Source organism: Solanum verrucosum, unplaced genomic scaffold (genome assembly GCF_900185275.1).
Source record: "Solanum verrucosum unplaced genomic scaffold, falcon-dt-bn FXZP01000084.1, whole genome shotgun sequence".
NCBI classification, from domain to species: Eukaryota; Viridiplantae; Streptophyta; class Magnoliopsida; order Solanales; family Solanaceae; genus Solanum; species Solanum verrucosum.
The window spans coordinates 2,016,358-2,039,635 of record NW_026019846.1 but is presented as its reverse complement, the minus strand read 5'-3'; the positions used below and the strand labels follow the sequence as shown (position 1 = coordinate 2,039,635).

At 34.0% G+C, this 23,278-nt stretch overlaps 2 protein-coding genes across 4 annotated transcripts in view; both read right to left on the bottom strand.

Annotated features, from left to right (window-relative positions):
- LOC125816838 (chromatin remodeling protein EBS-like) overlaps positions 1 to 23,278 on the bottom strand; it is a 950,056-nt gene that overhangs the window by 138,551 nt on the left and 788,227 nt on the right. The window contains exon 1 of one of the 3 annotated variants that reach the window (XM_049496495.1): positions 2,128 to 2,140. The exons of the other annotated variants lie outside the window; for them this stretch is intronic. The gene's annotated coding sequence lies outside the window, so the exon portion shown is untranslated. Of the gene's footprint in view, positions 1 to 2,127; positions 2,141 to 23,278 lie in introns of those variants that run through there. 3 annotated transcript variants of the gene reach the window in all.
- LOC125817156 (uncharacterized) lies at positions 19,697 to 20,762 on the bottom strand. Its single transcript, XM_049496718.1, has 2 exons — positions 20,133 to 20,762; positions 19,697 to 19,804 (listed from the first exon to the last, which is right to left on the bottom strand). The coding sequence occupies exons 1-2, from the start codon at positions 20,760 to 20,762 to the stop codon at positions 19,697 to 19,699; spliced, it is 738 nt and encodes a 245-aa protein (XP_049352675.1).

The following is a 23,278-nucleotide window of genomic DNA, read 5'->3' as shown; positions in this document are numbered from 1 at the left end:
TTTTTTTTCTCAGTTTGACTCGATTTGCGGTTTGGTTCCGTTTCAGTTCAGTTTTGTACACCCCTAGGTTTAACATATCAATAACTTAAAATTTATTATAGATATTATATTTAGACACTCAAATTACGACTTATTTCAATTGAATATCTAAACACATGATAAAGTATTCCATTCGCCAAGCGTAAAGATGGTTAGGTCCCATTGCCCACTGTCATTTAGGAAAATTGCACTTGTCCAATCAAACTCTTGGTGTTAATATTAGTTTATTGGGCTAGCTAAATTAATTAAATAAAACGAAGACACTTTATATGGTATGATATTAATCACTTTAAAAGAAACTTGTGTACGCTTACACAAGTAGACCACACATATATTAGTTAAGAGTACGTCCTTACATATATGTTGTGTAATAATTTTTGGCGTGGGGCTTTGCTTGGACACCAAATGGTTTTTAAAGGAGAGAAAATGACTTAATAAAAGTACATATTAGTGTAAGACCAAATTAATCAGCCCATTATACTCCCTCCGTTCATTTTTACTTGTCACTGTTTGACTTGACACGCCTATTAAGAAAATAATTATTGATATAAGTATATTTTACCAAATTATTCCTATTATGTAATGTTTAGTATTAAGTCTTGGAAAATGATTTAGAGAACAAGTATTTAATATTGAGGATAAATATGGAAAAATATAACTATTTTTTTCTTGATACATCAAAATTGACAAGTAAAAATGAAGATATATTTTAGCAAAAAGTAACAAGTAAATGTGAACGAGGAGAGTAATTTGTATGCATTATTCGAGACGAGACAAAAGTAACAAGTGGTGCCTGTGTTTTATGAGTTATGAAACATCGGCGAAATTACATGTAACTACCAACTATATGACTTCAAATTTATTTAAACCTTTCTACTTTTTTTAATTTATTTTTGTGCTAAATAAAATAAGAAAGAAAAGAAAAGGGAGAATATGGACACTTTATCACTGCTACGAAAAAAACAAGTTAGAGTTAGATGTGGAAAATAATATTTTATTATCTATATTCTTGCCTTAAACTTGGCATGCAAGAACCATATTCTTCATCTTTGATGTGACATCAATTATAAAACAAAGTTTCTGATGACTTTACAGAATTTTTGACCAAAGGAAGTTATTTTTAAATTAATTTATTAAAATAATATATTTTTTTGAAATTTTATAAAATTAGTATAAACGTAGTTTACAGTAACGTTTTAGGTTATATTTTATTAAAAAATATTCAATAACAAAAAGATAAAATCTGACAGATTAAACAGACATAAAACGTTATTGTCAATAACGTTTTATAATTCGTTACTCTGAGGCATATTTTACAGCTAAAATGTGACTCACAGTAACGTTTTTCTGGAATGACTGAAAATTAAAAAAACAATCTTGTACATGCCTCATTCAACTTTATTAAACTTTTCACTATTAAAATGAATATATATATTACACATATAGATTTCTCTTTTCTTCTCTTTTCATACCTAGATAATACTTCTGCAAGGAAAATAAGTTGTGAGGAAGCTTTACTACAATATCAATTAATTCCTTTGTCTCTTCTATTATGATGTAGCCATTATATTTTTTTCAATAGTTGGTTTGCTTACTTATTACATCAATTTTAATTCAATAACTTCTTTATTGATAGTCTAATATTTAATAATGATAAGAAATCGATTGGTCTAATATTTGGAAGGGATGCTATCTTAGGCTTGAATTAAGAAGATCTCTCATATATATGATTTATTTATAAATTTTGAAATTGAAATGATGCAAGACAAACTCCTGTGTAAAGTCACCTCACTTTTTTTTTTCTTTTTGTTTAAAAAAAGTATTGTCTATGTGAAAAGAGAAAGAAAAGAGAAAATCATATATATTTCAAATGAAGGTATGTACAAAATATATTTATCCATTTTAATGGTGGAAATTTGATTAATGAATGAGAGATGTACAAGATTGGATTTCAATTTTCACCATTGAGACGTTATTGTGAGTCACGTTTTTAGCTGTAAAACGTGCTTCAGAGTAACTAATTATAAAACGTTACTGACAATAACATTTTATGTCTGTTTACTCTGTCAGATTTTTGTCTTTTTGTTATTCAATTTTTTTGAATGAAATATAACCTAAAACGTTACTGTGAACTACGTTTATACTAGTTTTGTAAAACTTTTAAAAAACATATTATTTTGATAAATTGATTTTTATAATAGCTTACTTTGGTCAAAAATTCGACTTTACATGCCATTAAATTTCTTCACATCCAACGAACGTGAAAATCAATCTGTTGGGTCCAGCTTGAGTATTTTTTTTCCAAACTTTTCTTTTTTCTTTTGAACAAGATCAGTGGAGGTAAGCACATGTTGGCTTAATGAGAAATAATTAAATAAATATTTAATTATAAATAACTAGAGAACTTATTCGGGATTCGCGCAGTTATAGAAAACGGTAAGATATCAATTACTTTTTTCGTCCTTCTTTACTTGTCCACTGTACTAAAAATAGATGTCAAACAATACTTGTCCAATTTGAAAATCAATGAATTATTTATCTATTTGTGTCTATTTTACCTTACTCTTAGATACTATTCAATATTTAATATATTTTCCAAAGCATAAAATTTAATATATTTAAAATGTAATATAATATTACCCTATTATTTATTATTTCTTAAGGCGTTTGTTTAATAGTGGATAACTACCGCAGAATTTAGCTCATCTTTTTATAATCGCCAAAAACTTGAAATTATTTAAACTCCCTCTAACTTTTGAAATATGATACTTGCACCCCAGGGAGGTTTCTTCATCAAGTTTCGCCGCGAATTAATTAGTGGTGCTTGTTTAGACACTTTAGGAGGGAAAATAACATTATTTTGATATAATCTGGACATAAAATATTTTGTTAGTAGTTCGCAGACTTCCAACGAAGCATAAGTTATTATTTTGACAAAAAACGTATAAAATACAAAATAAAAGAAAAATCATAGAAAAAAAATGTAAAAAAGTGCAATAATTTTTTTACGATCTTAATCATTAAAAATAGAAGGAAAAAATACGAAATCAATGCACAATCTTGCGAGCTCTTGTCGATGTCCACTCCCATAAATTGATTATCATTCAATTGCCTTCATCTTATTCTTCAAATCAAACTAAAGCATGTAATAAACACCAAAAACATAACAACTTAAAGAGCTAATAATGTGATAATTTATACAAATTCTTACAATGTCCTTATTTATAGTACTACAATATGAAATATCAAATAATGTCATGTCTATTAATTATTTTAGGGTTTATGATAATTAAAAATGTGAGAGTAGTGAAATGTAAGCATATCTAAAAATAAAAATAATTTAATAGAAAAATATGTTAGTCATTTCTTCAGAATCATCAACTATATATGTTTATAATACAAATATTTATATTAATACATCTATTTTCAAGTTAATAAAATCATAACATTTATAAGTTCTTTAGCAATAATTTTTTTAGTACTTATTTGTGAATGAATTATAAATTATTTTTTGGTCAAGGATGATTAGATTGCTTGAATTGTAAAATGATGTTTTTTTTGGATTTTACGTAAGTAAATATTATTTTATATTATTTTTTACTTTCAAAAGTTATACGCTATAATGAATAGTGTAATTTTGATTAAAGAAATAAACAATATACTTGTATTAAAATGAAACAAAAAGCAAGAGATAAAAAAAAGTGTATACACCATCTTTCCTGAGATTATCTCTATGCATTTTGAATGATCATAATTCTATTTTAATACCTTTCAAGTGTGACACGACCATTTTATCCTCAATAACATAAAATGTTGTATTCATTCAATAATTTTAACATCTATATTCCTTTGATGCCATCCCTCGCTCCTCCATTTTCTTATCCTCTCTGTTATTAGATAATACTTTAATATTGCTTTTCATTGAAAAATAAATAAAAGAGGAAAAAAGAGAAAAACTTATTACATCAAAATTTGTTGTCATATTGAAGCTCTTTTACATATTGAAATTTAATTAATTTGTGTTACATAGATTCAATATTCTTTAACATGGGTCATTAAGAAATTAGGCATAGATTCAATATTCCTTAAGATTGGTCATCAAGAAATTAGTTAGGCTTGCGTACATATATATTTTTTAAATAACATGTATTGCACAAATTAAATATTCCTTAAGATTGGTGATAAAAAAAAATAGTTAGATTTTGATACATTTGAATTAGAAATGAAAACCATAAAATTTAAATTCAAAATTAATGATATTATACTCTATATATAGTTTTTAAAAGAAGATAATTGATACTTACCTTGATAAGAGCAAATCTATTTAAATATAGAGAAAAAAATTATATTATACATGAGGAAAGAGAAATAAAAAAGATGAAAATAAAATTTACAAAGCATATTATTCACAAACGACAAAGTGGATTGTTGAACTTATATTTAAAAGAAGAAGAGAGAATTGTTGGATTTACTAACTTTTAATGGAGATATTCCAAAGAATGAAATCAAATTGTGCCAGAAGGAATGTGACATTTTCAGTTGTATTTGTAAGTAAAAATTAGCATATTTTTCCTCATACATTAATACTCATAAATCATAATGATGATATTTAATTTATCCAATCAAAAAGAAAAGAGAAGAAAATCTAAGTAACATAAGGAAAATGGAGAGATTCTAAGAATGATTAATATTAATATTATATTAATAAGGAAAGAAATAAATGAGATACAATTCATCTAATTAAAACAAAAAACTTTTGTAACATAAAGAGTATAGAGAGATTCTAGAAAATAAATAATATTTTATTGATAAGAAAAGGAATAAATGGAATAACGTTATTAGTTAACGTATATGCTTAGTAGGAGTGATTTCAATAAATGTAAGAAATGCTAATAATAATTAACAAGGAAATATATAGTTTTTCATGAAGGTTTTAGAATAGAAAATAAGCAAAAATTTCAAAATTCTGACAAAATAGGTAAATAGTCATTCTGGCAATTGAGGCATGCCACATCATCATTTTAACAATCTTTTCATATTAATCTTATTGTAGCATGTAGATATATAGGCATGCTACTTTACTTCTTTTATGTTACTCATCATATTTTTTTATGACCTATTATTTATAGTTATCATATATATTATCTAGTGTAGTATTTTTTTTTTTATTATCAGAAATAGAAGTTATATTCATAAAATAAGCTTTGTATGCTTTTCTTCTCATTTTAAAAATTAAATAGTATATCTAGTGGGAAGAAAACAACGGAAGAAGAAAAATGGCATTTGAAAAGCATACCTTCAATACGTACAAAATGTACATCTCAAGATAACAATTAGAAATATAAAAAAACGAAGCAGTGATAGATAGAAAGGGATATATTTTCTAGAGTGTGTTTCTTTATAAGAAAAAAAATACAATTTTGCTTGATTGAGCATGCGTCCCCTGACCATCAATAGGTACAGCAACAAAGGGCAAAGTGATTTTAGGGTAAATTAACTTATCTATGCAATGGACATTTGAGAATACATAAAAAAAACATTCGAAATTTGATCTGGGAGTGTCTAGTAGGAATACATTATCATATGTTGAAGTGATCAATTGAAATATGTCATAGTTTGAATATCAAAATAAAATTTACTAATAAATTTAAGGATTTGTGATGTATTCCGCCTTAATTTTATGCGATTAAGTTTTATATATCATTAACACATGATATTTTGGTGAACTTATACACTAAATAGTGTGTCTAGCGGGCTTTTTATTAATAATAGAAATAAAAAGAATTTCATTAAGGATAAGTATTAGTAATGAAGGTCGCGCCGGCTAGAAATCATCTTATCAAACCTAATGACGTACCAAATCTATATTTAACAACCATGAAGGAAACAATAACTAGATAGAATTATGTATATTACAACCGTGTTTGCTTAATTAGGTTATGCAAAACTATAAAATCTGACAAGAAAGTCGAGTTATCAACCCCAAACTTCCTTTTACAAATTAATGGATGAGCTAAAAATGATAAATTGCTTCTAACGTAACCTAGAGTATTTTCCTCTTTTCTTTTTCAAATATGTCAAAAAATCTTGATAGGTAATCGTTGGTTCTAGAATTTATTGAATCTTTTTGAAATTGTTGACACTATCATATGATATTACTTTGTCAATCACATCGATAGGTACTTTAGAAAAAAACTTCTTATGCATCTTATCATCCAACTATTCTTTCTTACATGTTTTTTTTTCTACTATGGTGTTTTCTAAATGAAATATATGCATTTCTAACTGCATTTGTAAAGTAATGACCCAACATATCATATTCCTTACCTTCTTCTAAGATGTCCCATCTTGTAGATTAACAAATCTATTTGAGGAAAAAGAATTACTACCACCAACTTGTAGTTGTTTGATAGTGTTAATCGGTAAGAAAAGTCAACTTCTCAATATTAGAACTCACCAAATGACTACTTAAAATTGCAGCTACATTTGTTGATGGAAAACCTTGCCCATGCATTACTTCCTTGGCACTTCTAGGAACAAATTCAAGAGTTCCAAATCTCAATTTGTTGTGCATAGAAGAAGAAATAGTACCCGGGGGCACCAGTAAAACCATTGCCCATCCACCAATAAACTCCCAAGAGCACCAAGCCAGCTAGCAAGAGTAACCCGGGGCCACCAATAAGACCATCACCAAGCTAGTCAGTAAACTCCTAGGGGCACCATTCTAGCTAGTAAGAGTAACATTGTAGAACCGATGAGAACCTCGAAGTACCACATATCACCTATCATCAATACCACCGTGGAACAACGTCAAAACTCAAGAAATTGAGAAAAAGACTCCCAGCTTGTGCCACTCCAATTCTCAATCACCTCGCGAAGCACAAAAACCTTCCGTACCATAATAGAGACGTAGAAATATGTGGAGTGAATAGAAGCTAAACAAAGCAAAATCAACGCCTAAACTAAGGCTCATTCTATCAAACTCAAGTCTGCTACTCTAGTCTACAATGATCTAATTTGTCCGAAATGACGCCGAAGAAAAAACAAAGCCTAAAGACCACAATAACCTCAAGTCAATGGCAACACTACCTAATCCTAGACTAAGGCCACACATACTCCAATATAACAACTAATAACATACAAATCATTCACAAGATATAAGTGAACACATAATCCCCGACTAGCATGGTACTACACCTGAAATAGTGTCGATCAAACCTAAAACATGGTATCTAGGAAAGGAAAGAAGAACAACTAGGTACCCACCTCTAATTCACTATAATCAACAAGTATTTACACATTCAAGGGTCGTTTGTGTCACGACCCGGGACCACCCCCTAGTCGTAACCGGCGTACTCGACCTCGAAGAGGTCTAATACAAGCCTCTTAGCATTCATTCATCGCATAGACACTAAAACCATAAGGAATTAAAAACTTTCTTTACCAAGAAAACATTTCATTAAAAAAAACAATAGCAAGCGGAAGACTTTCTAGACTTTATGCATGATGTCTCAAAACCATCTAATACTTTAGAGTACAAAATTCGGGACCAATCTCATACACAACTTAAACAATACTAAAAAGACATAAAAGAACATATGGGGTATTGTCCTCGAATATATGAGGACTCACCAAGTCTTCATCTTCAACACTTAGAAACCTATCAAATAGCCATGACATGTCACCCATCTCCAAATCCCTACACTTTAGTCAAAAAGGGAAAGAAAGGGGTTAGCACAATTAAGTACTAAGTATGGAAGCCATGCAAAAACATGCTAAAAGGGACGTTTATCGGAGAAACATGCGTTTATGCCATTTGGTAAAACTTCATGAAAAAAAATACAAGTATAAGAGTCACTATATCCAACCATAACCAACATACAAGTCATTAACCACCTTAGCACATACTCCACACATAACCCATTCCTTCACCTTAAACCATCCACCTCAAGTAACCCTTGGACAACACTTTGTGCAATGTATGGATAGCGTCCCATACCACCATCCACACTAAAGCATCATCCTAAGGCCACCAAATGTGAACTTACCACTTATCATGCTTCATATCACAAGCCATCATGCACAACTAGTACCAATGTACAATACATGAACATAATTGACAAGTAAGCCTTTTCATCATTTCTTGACCTCTATCTCAAGTTACCCAAAGCCACACTTAAGTGAAACATGAAGTGACCGCCCATACAATCTTTTCATATACACCTAAGTGTTCCTAAGGGTTACCATAGATAAGGAAATTTACCATTACAATATAACATACTAAGTCAATGTTCACATATAAAACCATAGCCAACCGTATACATCCTCAACATATATTCATATACAACCCATGCTTAACTTTAAAGGAACACATGCCATTTCATTACCATAGGACCTCTACCTAATATAACCTTAAGACACACTTGAGTAAGACAAGAAGTGACCGCCCATACAACCTCTTCAAGCACACTTAAGTGTTCCTCAAGATTACATTAGATAAGGACATTTCCTTTACAACATAACATCAATAGACCAACATTCTTTAAGAAACCATTTTTGGAGACATTCAAGCATGTAAGGGGACTTTCACATAATAGTCGTTAGACTTAGGGAACTCACTTTAGTATCTTCAAAGCCTACTCGTGCCATGTGTAGATAGCATCCCATACTACTACCTACACGTTGTAGAACCTATCCAATAACTAGAGTGCGCATCCCACATGATGGGAATAGGCATAACCGACATAGACCATACTAGCTAGGTATGGAATCCGGAGTCTCTCCTACTCCGTGGAGGTTGTTCTACTTGCCAAAGGTAGAACTAGTAAGCAACCCATGTAGGCACATGGTTTAGGGGATGTCCAAGGAAGTTCATTGTGCCTAATCTCATACTCAACTAGGCCACCTTCCTAACCACATCCACTCGGTGCTAGCCTTGTTTCCCATAGAGTATTCAATCACATATGTACTTAGAGAAGGTTCCTTTTCTAGTTCAACCAACTCATAGTACCTCTTCCCAAGAAAGGCCCCATTTCTTAGTCATGGCCAATCAAGGTTCATAAGGATAGCTCATTAAATCCCCCTGGAAGGGTGCCTTAGGCCTACCGATTTTTCATTAAGGGTACCTTAAGCCTGCCGGTCCAAGGTTCATCATTTCACACATGAGAAGGGCTACCACCATTAGGTCTACCGATTTCATGGTTTTACATTTACTTAGGAAAGCTAGACTTATGAAAGGGCACCATTTCTTAGTTTTGCCGATTCAAGTCTTGGCCTAGAATTCTTCTTTTAGCATTTATAGAAAGGGCACCATTTCTTAGTTCTGCCCATTTCACACATTCATGCATTCAAGACTTTAAGTAACAAGGAGGGACACTTTAGTCTACCAACCAAGTCACAACATTTTCATTTAAGGATACTTCATAATCCAACATCATTTCATATATACATCATGAGAATCATACTTTAACTCACAATGCTATCCACTTTACATAGGATCATCACAAGATCACATAAAACTCATTCACATCATACCTTCACATATAGCTTCACATAAAACTCATTCACATCATACCTTCACATATAGCTTCACATAAAACTTTACATATAGCTTCATATAGGACTTTACATATTGCCTCATTCATATATAATAATATAACAATACAATAACACTCATATAATGCCCTTCATGGCCTCAATTCACAATAATACAATATTCCAACATTGTGCAACAACTTCCCCAATGCCTTCATGGCTACAATTCACAATAATACCACACAAGAACAAGATATAACACTTCCACCAAAGGTGGATTCAACCTACCAACAACAATTAATTCAATAAAGAGAGTTCAAGCTTTCTTACCATAATTCAAAGCCATAGCCAAAATCACCAAAAATCCAAGCAATCACCAATACTTCACTCATAAGGCTTACCACCCTTAATTCACCCATTATCAACAATTAATCATGAATAAACATTAAACAACACAAGAGATATCAATACAATTCACTTTACACATAATTCCATCAACTTTGAATTTATAGAAATAGACCCACTTCATAAACACATTTTGGGGTTTTGTAGAATACAAGGATTCATGGAGTTTTTCATCTTAAAACATCAAATAACATCAATAATATCATAACTTATCATTTGAAATCGTTTCATGCAAGAACCCATGAGTTTGAGTAGAAATTAGGTTTTTTCACAAACTTTGGAAAAGTTGAAAACCATTTGAAATTGGCTCTAGGGTGATAGCTTGCCCTAGATAAAGAACTCCCATACCTTTACTAAGATTCCCCAAGAAATTTGATGAAGAAAACGTCTTGCATCCACAACCCTAGCTCCCACTTCTTCTTCTTCTTCTTCTCTTCTTTCTCTCTTCTTCACTCAAGAACCCTAACTCTTACTCTTTTAAAATAGAACAAAAATGATCCACAATCAGCCTAACACAACAATATAACCTCAAAAGAAATGGTTTGTGAAAAGACCAAAATGCCCTTAAATTTCCGGACGGACTCCCTGCCAACTGCCCAACTTTCAAAGGGCATAACTCGCTCATACGAACTCGGAATCAAGCAAACTCGGTGGCGTTGGAAAGATCGTTCCAAGGGCTTTCCAAACATAACTGGAAATACTCCTGGATCATCCTGAGATAGGAGTTATGACTGCTCAAAGTTGGCCAAAAACTCACTGATTTCCACACTTGGCCGAATTTCCAGATTCTGAATTTTTTTCCAAAAATGACTACTTCCAATTTCAAGCTTCTTCATATTCATTTTAAATTGTCGGATGTTACAGTTTGGTAGGCCGTATTAAAATAAATAGTCCATGTATTATATATGGTATTATTTAGTACTATGTTTGATAGGAATTTGGATCTATGTATAACTAATCAATGGATTAGTTATACCTCCTACATTGTATTATATGATGTATTATTAATACCTTCCATTTGGAGGTATTAGTAATACATAGGATATAATACCATGGGATAAGTCTATGTGAAGACAAAAATATCCCTCAAATCATTTTTATTATTTTGTTTATTTTTTTGATTTTATGTTTTATATTTGTACTAGTAAATTTATTTCAATAAATTAGCTTACAAATTATTTAGAGAGAGTTGTTTGTTACTAAATAAATCCAACAAAAATTAATACAATATGTGAAATGTCAGTTGTTTAACATTATCTAATTAAAAAGACAAATATATCACCACATGACGTTTGGACTTCTTTAGGGCTTTATTTTAATAGAAATAGTGTCCTTGAATGCTTGTTTTATCTCAATACCTTATTAAAATATTGAAGTTTCAGGTATTTGAAGTTTTAGTGGAAGCATGGACACTTAGGCGCAAAACAGAGCAAATAGGGCTGAAAAGAATAAGAAATGGAATCATGTGGATCGCCTAGTTCAACTTGGCGAGTCTCCGAAACATGAACCACCCTTCGTTCCAGTACACAAAGCCTTGAAGGAAGTGGATCAATTGGTAAGGAATGAGCAGTCGGTGAGTCGCCGATCAGTTCCACGAAGCAGTATTGTACTGCCGAATGATCCAGAATGTGAGGATGTTAAAGGCAAGACACTGAAGGCGTTGAGCTGACAAAAAGGTGAATTGCCGAGTTCATCGGTGATCTCGACTAATGTCGCTGAACAATCCTCCGCAGCACAATCTGTGAAAACTATAAATACTAGTTAGAAATATAGTCTTAGTGTGTAACAATTATTATTATTATTTTCACTTTAGAACATACTTTAGCTGATATTTTTCTCTCAATTTTGGAGAGGGTTTTGTGGAGACTTGAAGAAAGGAGTTCTTCTTCCCCAAGTTGGAAGTGGGTCTTCTCTATTCATTTTCCTTTGCTTAATTTAATGTTTAATTTCTTATACCAGTTTATTTCGTTATCATGTTAGGTATAATTTCTTATTTCTTGATATGTGGCTAAAAACCCCCATTCTTGGGGTGTGATTTAGCAAATATGGGTTGATATTCTTGTTGGGGCTTGCTTGCTGATAGGTTAGATGTATTTTAGTGGTGATTTCACCCAGTGGTTGTGGTTTAATCTAATGTAGTTGCAAATACAAAGAAACCCATGTGTTTTTGTCTTGCCCGAGAGGGAGGTCGCGAAACCAAAACCACTAGACTGATGGCCTAAGGAGTGGGTCGACATGAGGTTCAGCCCGAGAGTGTGAGCGCTAGTCCCATATCCTAACACTCAGCTCGAAAGAGTGAGTGGTAAGGCTTAGGGTGGTCTTCATGCGGCAAATGGGTGTCCGAGAGGAACGTATTTGAAACAGGGTAAGTTGCCCGAGAGGGAACCTATTTCCATTTAAAGCTTAGCCTAGTCACTATTATTTTGCAAATTTCCTATCGAAAGAATGTACCCAACAATTTATCTCAACTTATATTGCGGTCGCATCCCAAGAACCTTTACCCATACTTGATTTTCTTGTTTATTTTGTTGTTTTAGTACTTGTTACAAGACCACCCCCTTTGATATTTGACACTTTTGTGTCGCCCCCTTTAATTTACAATGTGTTTTATCGCACATGTCTTTACCTACAACTAGTTAGAATGTAAATTATATTTTAATATCAATTCTCAAAACTGCTATCATGGGACAAGACCCCAACCCTTGGTTGGGTTACTATATTATCGACGATCATAGACACTCATACCGTAGGATAGTGTCGTTGGTCACGATAAGCATCAGGCACCCATCCAGGGACCCACCTACGGTCCGTGGTTTGCCCTCGTGGATGGTACGTGGGGTTCTGGAATATATTATGCTTCCCTCTTTTGGATAAGAGGTGTTACAGTATATCTAGATTGTGAGACCAATATTGATATATCATTTATTCTTGGGAAACCATTCTTGACCGTGTGAAAAGCTCTAGTTGATGTAGAAGGTGGTGAATTGAAAGAATGAGTCAATGATGAAGTAATTAGCTTCAATATTTACAAATCAATGATGTATCCAAATGATATGCATATTGTGTCTCAGTTGGATCAGATCAATGAAGAGGTTGCAAGTATTGGGGAGGTTGTGTATTGTGGGGAGTCAATAGCAGTTGTGCTACTAAATTATGATCACGTTGACATAAACGACTATGATGTAGTTTTGGCATCTTTTGGTTGTGTAGCCTCCCATACTTCTTTCCAAAAAAGTTGGATTTTGACTTGTTTAGTCGAGAAGCACCACCATCCATTACATTTATTGTTGAGTCATCGAAATTATAATTAAAAGAACTTCCCATCAATGTCATATATATTTTATTCGGGGAGTACAACACACTACCGGTGATGATTTCTAGTGATCTTAAAAAATGGCAAGTGGATTTGTTAATTGAAGTGTTTAATAATCATATTACAGAAATGGGGTCCTACATTCCTGACATAGTGGGGATTTCTACAGGTGTATGCACACACACGATTAACTTTACCATTGGTTTCAAGCATAACATTGAGTACAAAAGGAGGTTAAATCCTCCAATGCAAGAAGTTATGAAAAAAGAGATTATCAAATGGTTGAATGTGCGGGTTATTTTCCCAATGGTGGATAACCAATGGGTGAGCCCAGTCCAATGCATTCCTAAGAAAAGTGGTATAACTCTGGTCCTGAATGAGAAGGCTGAGCTTGTTACTACTAGGTTGGTGATCAAGTGGCAAGTATGTATGGATTATAGGAAACTAAAAACATGGACTGAGAAGGACCACTTCCCCATGCCCTTTATTGATCAGATTCTTGATAGGCGTAAGGGATGATATTTCTTTCTCGAAGGTTATTTCGGGTACAATCAAATATCCATAAAACCAAAAGATCAAGAGAAGACAACTTTTACTTGTCCCTATGGGAATTTACTTTCAAGTGAATGCCATTTGGTTTGTATAATGCACCGGCTACATCCCAAAGTTATATTCTTTGAATATTTCTTGATATGGTAGAGGACACAATGGGGGCCTTCATGGATGACTTCTTGGCTGTAGGGGATTCTTTTGAGGAATGATTGAAGCATTTAGAAATGGTACTACAAAGGTGTGCAAATTCCAACTAGGCTCTTAATTAGGAGAAATGTGACTTCATGGTTAAGGAGGGAACTGTACTTGGCATGAAATTTCTGGCAAAGTGATTGAAGTCGATCAAGCCAAAATTCAAGTGATTGACAAACTACCTCCTCCAATTTTGGTAAAATGGGTAAGAAGTTTCTTTGACATGTCGGATTTTATAGGCGGATAACCAAAGATTATTCAAAAATTGCTATTCCATAATGTAGGCTACTTGAAAAGGAAAGTGCTTTCAATTGATGCAGCTTGTTTAAATGTTTTTGTGATTTTGAAATATAAACTTGTTTCAACCTCTATCATAATAGCCCTTGATTCGAGTCTCCCATTTGAAATGATGTGTGATACTAGTGGATTAGCACTCGGTGATGTTCTTGGGCAGCGGAAGAATAACTTATTTCATCCTATATACTATGCTAGCAAAACCTTGAATTGTGCTCATAAGAATAGCACTGTCATGAATCAAGAATTGTTTATTGTGCTATATGGGTTTGAAAATTTTAGAGCATATTTATTGGGTACCAAAGTGGTCATGCACACGGATTATGTTGCCCTCCGGTACGTAATGGCAAAGAAGGAAGCCAAACCTAGACTATTCTCCGGTGGTTGCTTCTTCTTCAAGAGTTTAACTTTGATGTAAGGGATAAAAGGCGTGAGAACCAAATAGTTGATTACCTATAAAGGCTTGATGCAAATGTTGTGGCGAATGAAGCCAAAGACATTGATGATACTTTCCCGGATGAATCGGTAATATTGATATCTCAAACCTCAATTCCTTGTTATACCGATTATGCCAACTTCATTCTATGTGGGTTGTTACGTGAAGGTTTTAATAGACATCAGAAGAGGAAATCCTTATTTGATGTGAAGAGATATGTATTGGATGAACATTTCCTTTTTAGATATTGTTCGAATAATGTTATTAGGTGTTGTGTGTATGAGGTGGAGATGCAAGAAATACTTTAAGATTTCCATGCTTTGCCGGTAGGAGGTCATCATGGAAGCATACGTACAACTGCTAAAGTTCTTCAATGTGATTATTTTTGGCCAAAATTGTTCAAAGATGTTCATGCTTTTTGTAAGTGTTGTGCACAATGTCAAATGTAAGGGAGTATTTCAATGCGACATAAGTTACCTTTGTCACAAATTCTAAAGATTGAGTTGTTTGATGTCTGGGGAAATGATTTCATGGGGCCCTTCCATAGTTCTTTTGGGAACAAGTACATTCTTGTAGAAGTCGACTATGTATCCAAATGGGTGGAGGCAATAGCATTGTAAAATAGTGAAGGGAGAAGTGTTACAATATTTCTCAAGAAAAATATATTCCCAAGGTTTGGTACTACACGAGCTATCTTAAGTGATGGCGGATCTCTTTTGTGCAATTGCCAATTTGAAATAATTTTATCCAAGTATGCGGTAAAACTTAAAGTTGCAATACCTTAGAACTCTTAGAGAGAGAAAATCTTGTGCATTCTGCTTATATTGGGTTTTTAATATCACCTTTGTAATCAATAATTATTGAGTGAAATAAAACTAGGTGTTGATTTTAATTGCTGAATTTCATCACATCCAAGGCTTCTTTCATGAAAGGTATAATCTCGGCACTTTTTATGATGAGTGGCTTAAACTCCAATCTTTAGGGGTGTAATTATGGAGTCGGGTGATGATTTAATCTAGTGGGTATGTTTCGTTACTCTATTTTCTTTTTGTTTACCATGGATTAGGGCAAATAGCAGGTGATTAATTAAGAGGTTGAGGTGGAAAACTTAATCCTATCTTAGATTTATAGTTGATTCTTGAAAGAGGACAATATGAGTGGGTAATTGTCTCAATGTTTTCAATCTAGATAAATCTAGTGGTGAAAATAAGGTATTGGGTTGGTAAGTACATCATATAAATGAGTCCGAAAGGAGATTTTACGAACTAATGCTATGAGATTGAAAGAAGATGAGCATTATTGAAGATTACTCAGCTTATACATAGTTGTTAAGTTTTACTAAGCAATGTAATTATATCCTTAGTTGGCATCAATACACACACACCCCTACAACCCTAGATTTGATCACTATTCTCTAAACTTTGTTATACAAAGGTTTTTGTTCATAATTTATATACTAAGTTTTGGTGGAATGATCCACCCAATTGCCTTGTCGCTGGTTTAGATACTTACATCTTCATTAATTTCTTGGGTTCTCAACCTTACACTTCTCCTTGTGGGATTTGACACTGACTCTGAGTTTTGTATTTTTATTGACAATGATCTGTAACACCTCAGAAACTAGTAGGCTAAACTAGAGCTAAAACATGAGGGTTAACGTCAAGGGAGAAGGTCAAGTGACAAGGAAAATGGGGAAGGGCCAAGGCACAGCCCACCAAGACCACGAGGGTCTTCATGACCCGTAGTGGACACCACGAGTTGTGGTGCCACTCATGGAGGTGGAGGCAGTAGCCTCCTTAGGCTGCCCAAAAAGTGGACCCTCCACACGAGCAACTTCACGGCTCGTGAAGCCTCAGAAAGCTCGTGGGAGTGGTCTTGAACTTGCCTTAGTGGAATGTCCATGGAGGGTGTCTTGGCCTAGCCACTGCCCCAAGGTCCACGAGAGGGACCACGCCTCGTGGCTTGCTTCACGTCTCGTGGTACCCCTCGTGACAATGCCTTGGGCTTTTGAGCTAACGGCAATTGTTGACATGCCACTGCCTCAAGACCATGGATGGGACCATGGCTCGTGGTCATGACCACGACTCATGGAGCCCCAAGTCGTCCCTAGCAGCTCACTTAAAGTGAGGGGCGTTTTGGGTATTTTATTTTTAAGTCCTATCAAAGTGAAGTCATTTTTCCTTACTTTTATATACCTACATAAGTCTTTTTAAGTCAAAACCATTCACTCCACTATTTCCCAAAATCCAAATCAAATCCCAAAGAGTTTATCTTCTCCAAATATTCTCTCTCTATAACTTCAAGAAAGAAGAAGAAGGAAGTTGGAGCTAGGGATAAAGAAGGTAGGGTTTATACTCAAATTCCTTGAGATTCATCACTAAGGTATGGTAGCTCTTCATTCATGGATAGTATTAATCTATGGAGTCCCTCCAAACTCAATTTCAAAACTAGTGATTTCCCCAAAAGTTAGGGTTTGACTTCAATCTCACAGGTTCTTTTCAAAACGTTTCTAATGATTGATTAATGACATATTATGTATGAATTGAGGATTTCCCATGGTTTTTATGTTGAATCCTTCAAGAATCCATGAAACCCCCAAATTACTCAATTATGATCTTGTGAAGTGGGTCTGTTGATTATAGAAGAATGTTATGAGATTATGCATGTATGGATTGGGTTTCTTGAATTATGATTATATCCATGTCTAATGTAGTAATTCTAGATGTGTTGGTTGAATATTATATATGGTCCTTGAAGGGCAAAGTATGAGAATTATGAAAGAGTATAATATATATGTATATGCTTAAAGAACACTTTGAGAGTAAAGTGATTATGATTATGATCTAGTTGTTGTGTTATTGAAAAAATTATCCTAATATGCACACTTATGTATGATTATGATATGATGTGAAAGGTTTCCTCACACTATGATGATTCTAAGGTTGAAAGGCTATTCTCACCTATTGAATCTATAAGATATCCAATGAATTATTTTGGATTGGGTGTTAGACATTCTTCCGCAAATTTGAATCTAAGTCAAGAACTTAATATGATCTTAAACATGAAATCTTATACGCTAGTTGAATTCGGCTTTCCAAATGGGTTACTTCTACTTTAGTTGAGTTCGGATTCCCAAAACATGTATCTCATGAGATGGAAACCTTCTACCTCAGTCGAGTCCGAGTTTTTAGTAGCATTCTCCTTATTATCCCATAACTATGTGCCCCCATAGGTCTTTAGCTAGTGGATGCACCTAAAAGCTAACAAACCATGGTCTTACCTTAGGCAAGTTGGACAACAATTTTCGGTGTGGGTAACACCAGATTCCATGTTTAGCTCACATGGTGTATGTCGGTTAATGTTTATTGCCACTATGATGAAATATGAACAAGCACATTAATTATGAACTATGTTTACTCAAGACGCTTTATTTAGCATGGGTGGGATTATGGGATCTTGTTCATGCATTGCACAAGTATGCTTTGAGGGTATTTAAGGTATGCTTCTACTATGTTATGATGATCTATATGTTGACTATGCTTATGACTTATGCTTTTACCTAATCTTCATGATGATCCTTAAACTTGGTAAAATGCATGTTTTTCAACTAAAATGTCCTTTTAAGCATGTTCACATGATTTTGTGCATGGCTATCATACTTAGTGCCGTTTTGTACTAACCCATATTTTCCTACATTTCCCCCAAGTGAAGGGTCCGGTTCTCAATGTGGTCCACATTGTGGCTAGTGCTTGGATTTGTTCATTTCTCCTTTCTTGTGGTGAGTCCTCATGGTTCGAGGACGAATGATGTCTTTGTATTTCCTTTTTCTTGTATTTGACATGTGGATTATGTTGTAAGGGCTGTGACCCTATTTGATTCAAAGATTATAATAGATGGATAATTGAGACAAGTCTAGACTTTCGCTTTCCTTTATAAAACATTTTGGACTTGAAATGAAGCGACCCTTTTTAAAGAGACTTAACTTATACTTGCGACACTCAAAACCTATAAATGAGGGCATACTGATTATAATCTAGTAGATGGATTAGATACATAATGACCTCCGAAAAGTAATTTAAGCAAATAACCAACGACCTTTTCATGTATATATATTATCCTCACACTCAAGGATGAAATAACAAGAAAATTACAAGTGTCCGAGTATCGAAATTAGCCTACTCAGGCTTCACACAAACATTAGGATATTACAAGACTTGAGCTTACACACCTCAAAAAGAACTAAACATATAGCCATATTTATATTACAACTCATGGTGACATGATCAAATCAGCCCTCAAAGTCCTATGTAAATATACAACACATAGAATATGTACAATTCCCAAGGTTTATACAAAATATAGATGCCTATATGCAAATGTGATTTTCCTTAAGGCTCTCAAAACATCCATCTCCAATGGCCAGCTTCAAGCATTATCTCGAACAACCCCAACGATAAAAACAACTTTCGCTAAGCATATAGCTTAGTGGTGTAAAAACTAATGGTTTGGAGCCCTCAAATTCAACAAATTATCATTCTCAAGTCAAGGGCAGCTTAATTGAACATAATAAATAAATCAAGTAAACAATATATAAAGAGTATCAAGTTTTATATTTAAAGATCCAAATGTCAAGAACGCTCATAGCACAGTTTTCCAAGAGATTCAACAACAAGGCTGGCCCAATATATACATCATGTCGTCATACCAAGCACAAGCAGGTGTCAAGAAGGGTCAAAAGCCAATAATCAAGAGAACCAAGAACCATATGAAAAATGGCTTTCTAGTTCGTACTTAAAATGGACAACTTCCATTCTTAAGAGAGACTAAAAATCTAGAGTCAAGATGGTAAATGATCCGAATCAAGAGGCATGCTAAGAGTGACAAAGTCACAGCCACAAGAAGGACAAGGTCCCAACAAGAGTGCCAAGTGATCAAACATTCCATACAAATGTGCGAGTTACACAAATGTCTTTAATGTATTGAAGAATACCAATACGACAACTGAAATTGACAAAAGGTAACCAAGGTACCAAAGTAAACTGTCAGATATACCAGCAGGTAAAAAGAGTACAAGTATAAGTTTATACACATATACACCTATATGTATATAACTGATACCAACACTTTCAATTTATATGAAATTTTAATTAGAAAAATTATGTAAATACCTCCATACAATACTTGAGATTACGAGCACAATTTATTCTAAGCAAGGTTGCAAATATCACAAAATTTCAAGTTCCCAAAATAAGAGTAAAACATATTGTAGTAATTAAGAAATGATGCATTGACATGCAAGAGTTGGTCTAGTATTTTAGGGGTGTTACAACTCTCTCCCCCTTAAAGAAATTTTGTCTCGAAATTTACCTTACACAATTCCCGGAACAAGTGCGGATATAGGGTCTTCATGTCTTCTTCTCTTTCCCAGGTAGCATCTTTTCCAGAATGGTTCCTCCAAAGTACCTTTACTAAGGGGATTCTCTTATTCCTAAGTTGCTTTACTTCTCGAGCTTGAATTAGAATAGGTTCTTCATTATACGTCAAGTCAGGATTAACCTCAATAGAATCAACGGGAAGAACATGAGATAGATCAGAACGATATCTTCTGAGCGTAGAAACATGGAAGACATTGTGGATTTTGTCTAACTCAGATAGCAACGCCAATTTATATGCAACTGGTCCAACCCTTTCAAGTATTTCATAAGGTCCAATTAATTGGGAACTAAGTTTTCCTTTCTGGCCAAATCTCATAATCTTTTTCCATGGAGACACCTTTAAGAATACTTTATCTCCAACTTGATATTCAATATCACGCCTTTTAAGATCAGCGTACGACTTTTGTCTATCCGAAGAAATCTTTAGACGATCTTTGATAATTTTTACCTTGTCCTCTGTTTGTTGCACAATTTCAGGACCAATAAGCTTTCTTTCACCAATTTCATTCAAACAAAGAGGGGTCCGACATTTTCTTCCGTATAAGGCTTCATAGGGAGGCATTCTGATACTCTATTGGTAGCTATTATTTTAAGCAAATTCTATCAAAGTCAATTGTTTGTCCCAACTACTTTCAAACTCCATAATGCAAACTTCAAGCATATCCTCCAAAATTTGTATCACTCGTCCGACTGGCCGTCAGTTTGAGGATGGAACGAAGTGCTAAACCTCAACTTAGTACCCAAAACTTCTTGCAAGCTACCCCAAAATCTAGATGTAAACCTTGGGTCCCAGTCTGATACAATAGACACAGGGATCCCATGTAGTCTTACAATCTCATTAATGTACAACTCGGCTAAACGCTCAAGTGAGTAATCTATCCTGATTGCTAAGAAGTGAGCACTCTTGGTTAGCCTATCCACAATCACCCATATTGCATCATGATTTCTCTGAGTTCAAGGAAGTCCAGAAACAAAGTCCATAGTTAATCTCTCCCATTTCCATTCCGGCATCGACAAGGGTTGTAGTAAACCCACTGGGGCTTGATGTTCTGCCTTTACTTGTTGACAAACCAAACATTTAGAGACGAACTCCGCAATGTCTCTCTTCATACCATTCCACTAAAAAAATTCTTTGATGGTCTGGTACATCTTTGTACCTCCAGGATGCATTGCATATGGTGAAGTGTGTGCTTCATTCAATATTTCTCTCCTCAATTTGTCATCATTAGGGACACATAACATGTTTTGATAAAATAAGCCACCATCCACCGTAAATGTAAAATCATGTTTTTCCCCACTTTGAACTTCTCTGGTCAATTTTACAAGTTTCTCATCTAACATTTGTGCTTCTTTCATCTGTTCAAGTAATATTGACTTTACTTGTAAATTAGCAATAGTTGAACCATTTGAATCAAGTGTAAAACAAGCATTCATGGCTCTTAACTCAAGGAACAAGGGTACATGACTCGAAGAAATGCTTGCGAAGGTTTCCGACTTAAGGCATCTGCAACCACATTGGCTTTACCTGGATGATAATCAATCGTGCAGTCATAATCCTTGATGAGTTCAAGCCATCTACGTTGTCGAAGGTTTAGCTCCGTTTGACTACCCAAGTACTTTAAGCTCTTGTGATCAGTGAAGATAAGACATTTCTCTCCATATAAATAATGCTGCCATATTTTTAAAGCAAACACTATAGCAACAAGTTCAAGATCATGAGTAGGATAATTCAATTCATGAGGTTTTAATATCCGAGAGGCATAAGAAATTACCTTCCATTCTTGCATCAATACGCATCCGAGACCATTGTGAGAAGCATCACTGTATACTACATACTTTTTCCTTTCAGTTGGTAGAGCAAGTATAGGTGCTTGAGTCAACAAGGATTTTAGAGTTTCAAAACTCTCTTGACATTTGTCATCCCAAATAAACTTTACTTCCTTCTGCAAGAGCTTAGTCAAAGGAGAGGCAATAATGGAAAAGCCTTTCACAAATCTTTTGTAGTATCCTGCTAAGCCCAAGAAACTTCTTACCTCAGTCAGACTTTTGGGAGGTCTCCATTCAACAACTACTTGTATTTTACTAGGATCCACCTTCACACCTTCAGTTGATACAACATGTCCCAGAAAAGCTATTTCATCAAGCCAAAATTCACAGTTGGAAAATTTAGCATAAAGTTCTTTCTCCTTCAAAATTTTCAAAATAATCTGGAGGTGTTTATCATGGTCTTCACTACTTCTGGATAATATTAAAATATCATCTATAAAAATAACCACAAACTGATCAAGATAAGGCTTGAATATTCGATTCATTAGATCCATAGATACCGCAGAAGCATTTGTCAATCCGAATGGCATCACCAAAAATTCATAATGACCATATCAAGTTCTAAAAGCAGTTTTAGGAATATCTTTCTCTCTAACCCCCAGTTGGTGATATGCAATCAATTTTTTAGAATACTTTAGCACCTTTAAGTTGGTCAAACAAATCATCAATTCTTGGTAGTGGATATCTATTCTTGATTGTTATTCTGTTCAATTGTCTATAGTCAATACAAAGCCTAAGAGTGCCATCTTTCTTCTTTACGAATAAAGCAGGGGCTCTCCAAGGAGAAACACTAGGTCGAATAAAACCTTTCTCAAGTAGTTCTTGCAATAGATCTTTCAATTCTGTTAACTCCGATGGAGCCATTCTATAAGGGGTGATCGAAATAGGAGTAGATCCAGGAATAAGCTCGATTGGAAATTCAACCTCTCTTTCCGGGGGCAATCCCAGAAGGTTTTCTGGAAATACTTCTGGAAAATCACATACAACAGGTATGTCCTTGATACAAGGACTCTTCAACTGTGAATCAACTATGTGAGCAATGTATGCCCCACAACCTTGATGCATCAACTTTCTTGCCAAGGCTGAAGAAATAAAACTAGATGTCACTTATCTTTCACCTTGTACAATGATGTATGAAAATGTAGGATCTTTAAAAGTCACATGCTTAGACCTACAATCTACCACCGCATGATATTTATATTGACAATCCATCCCGATAATAACATCAAAATCCTTGAAGAGCATTTCAAT

Bases quoted from the DNA above. Each gene is read 5' to 3' on its own strand.
- LOC125817156 (XM_049496718.1), bottom strand. From the start codon at position 20,762: ATGCCTCCCTATGAAGCCTTATACGGAAGAAAATGTCGGACCCCTCTT. The intron at 19,805-20,132 runs GTAAATTTCGAG...TATATCTGACAG, and splicing joins TGTTCCGGGAATTGTGTAAG to TTTACTTTGGTACCTTGGTT.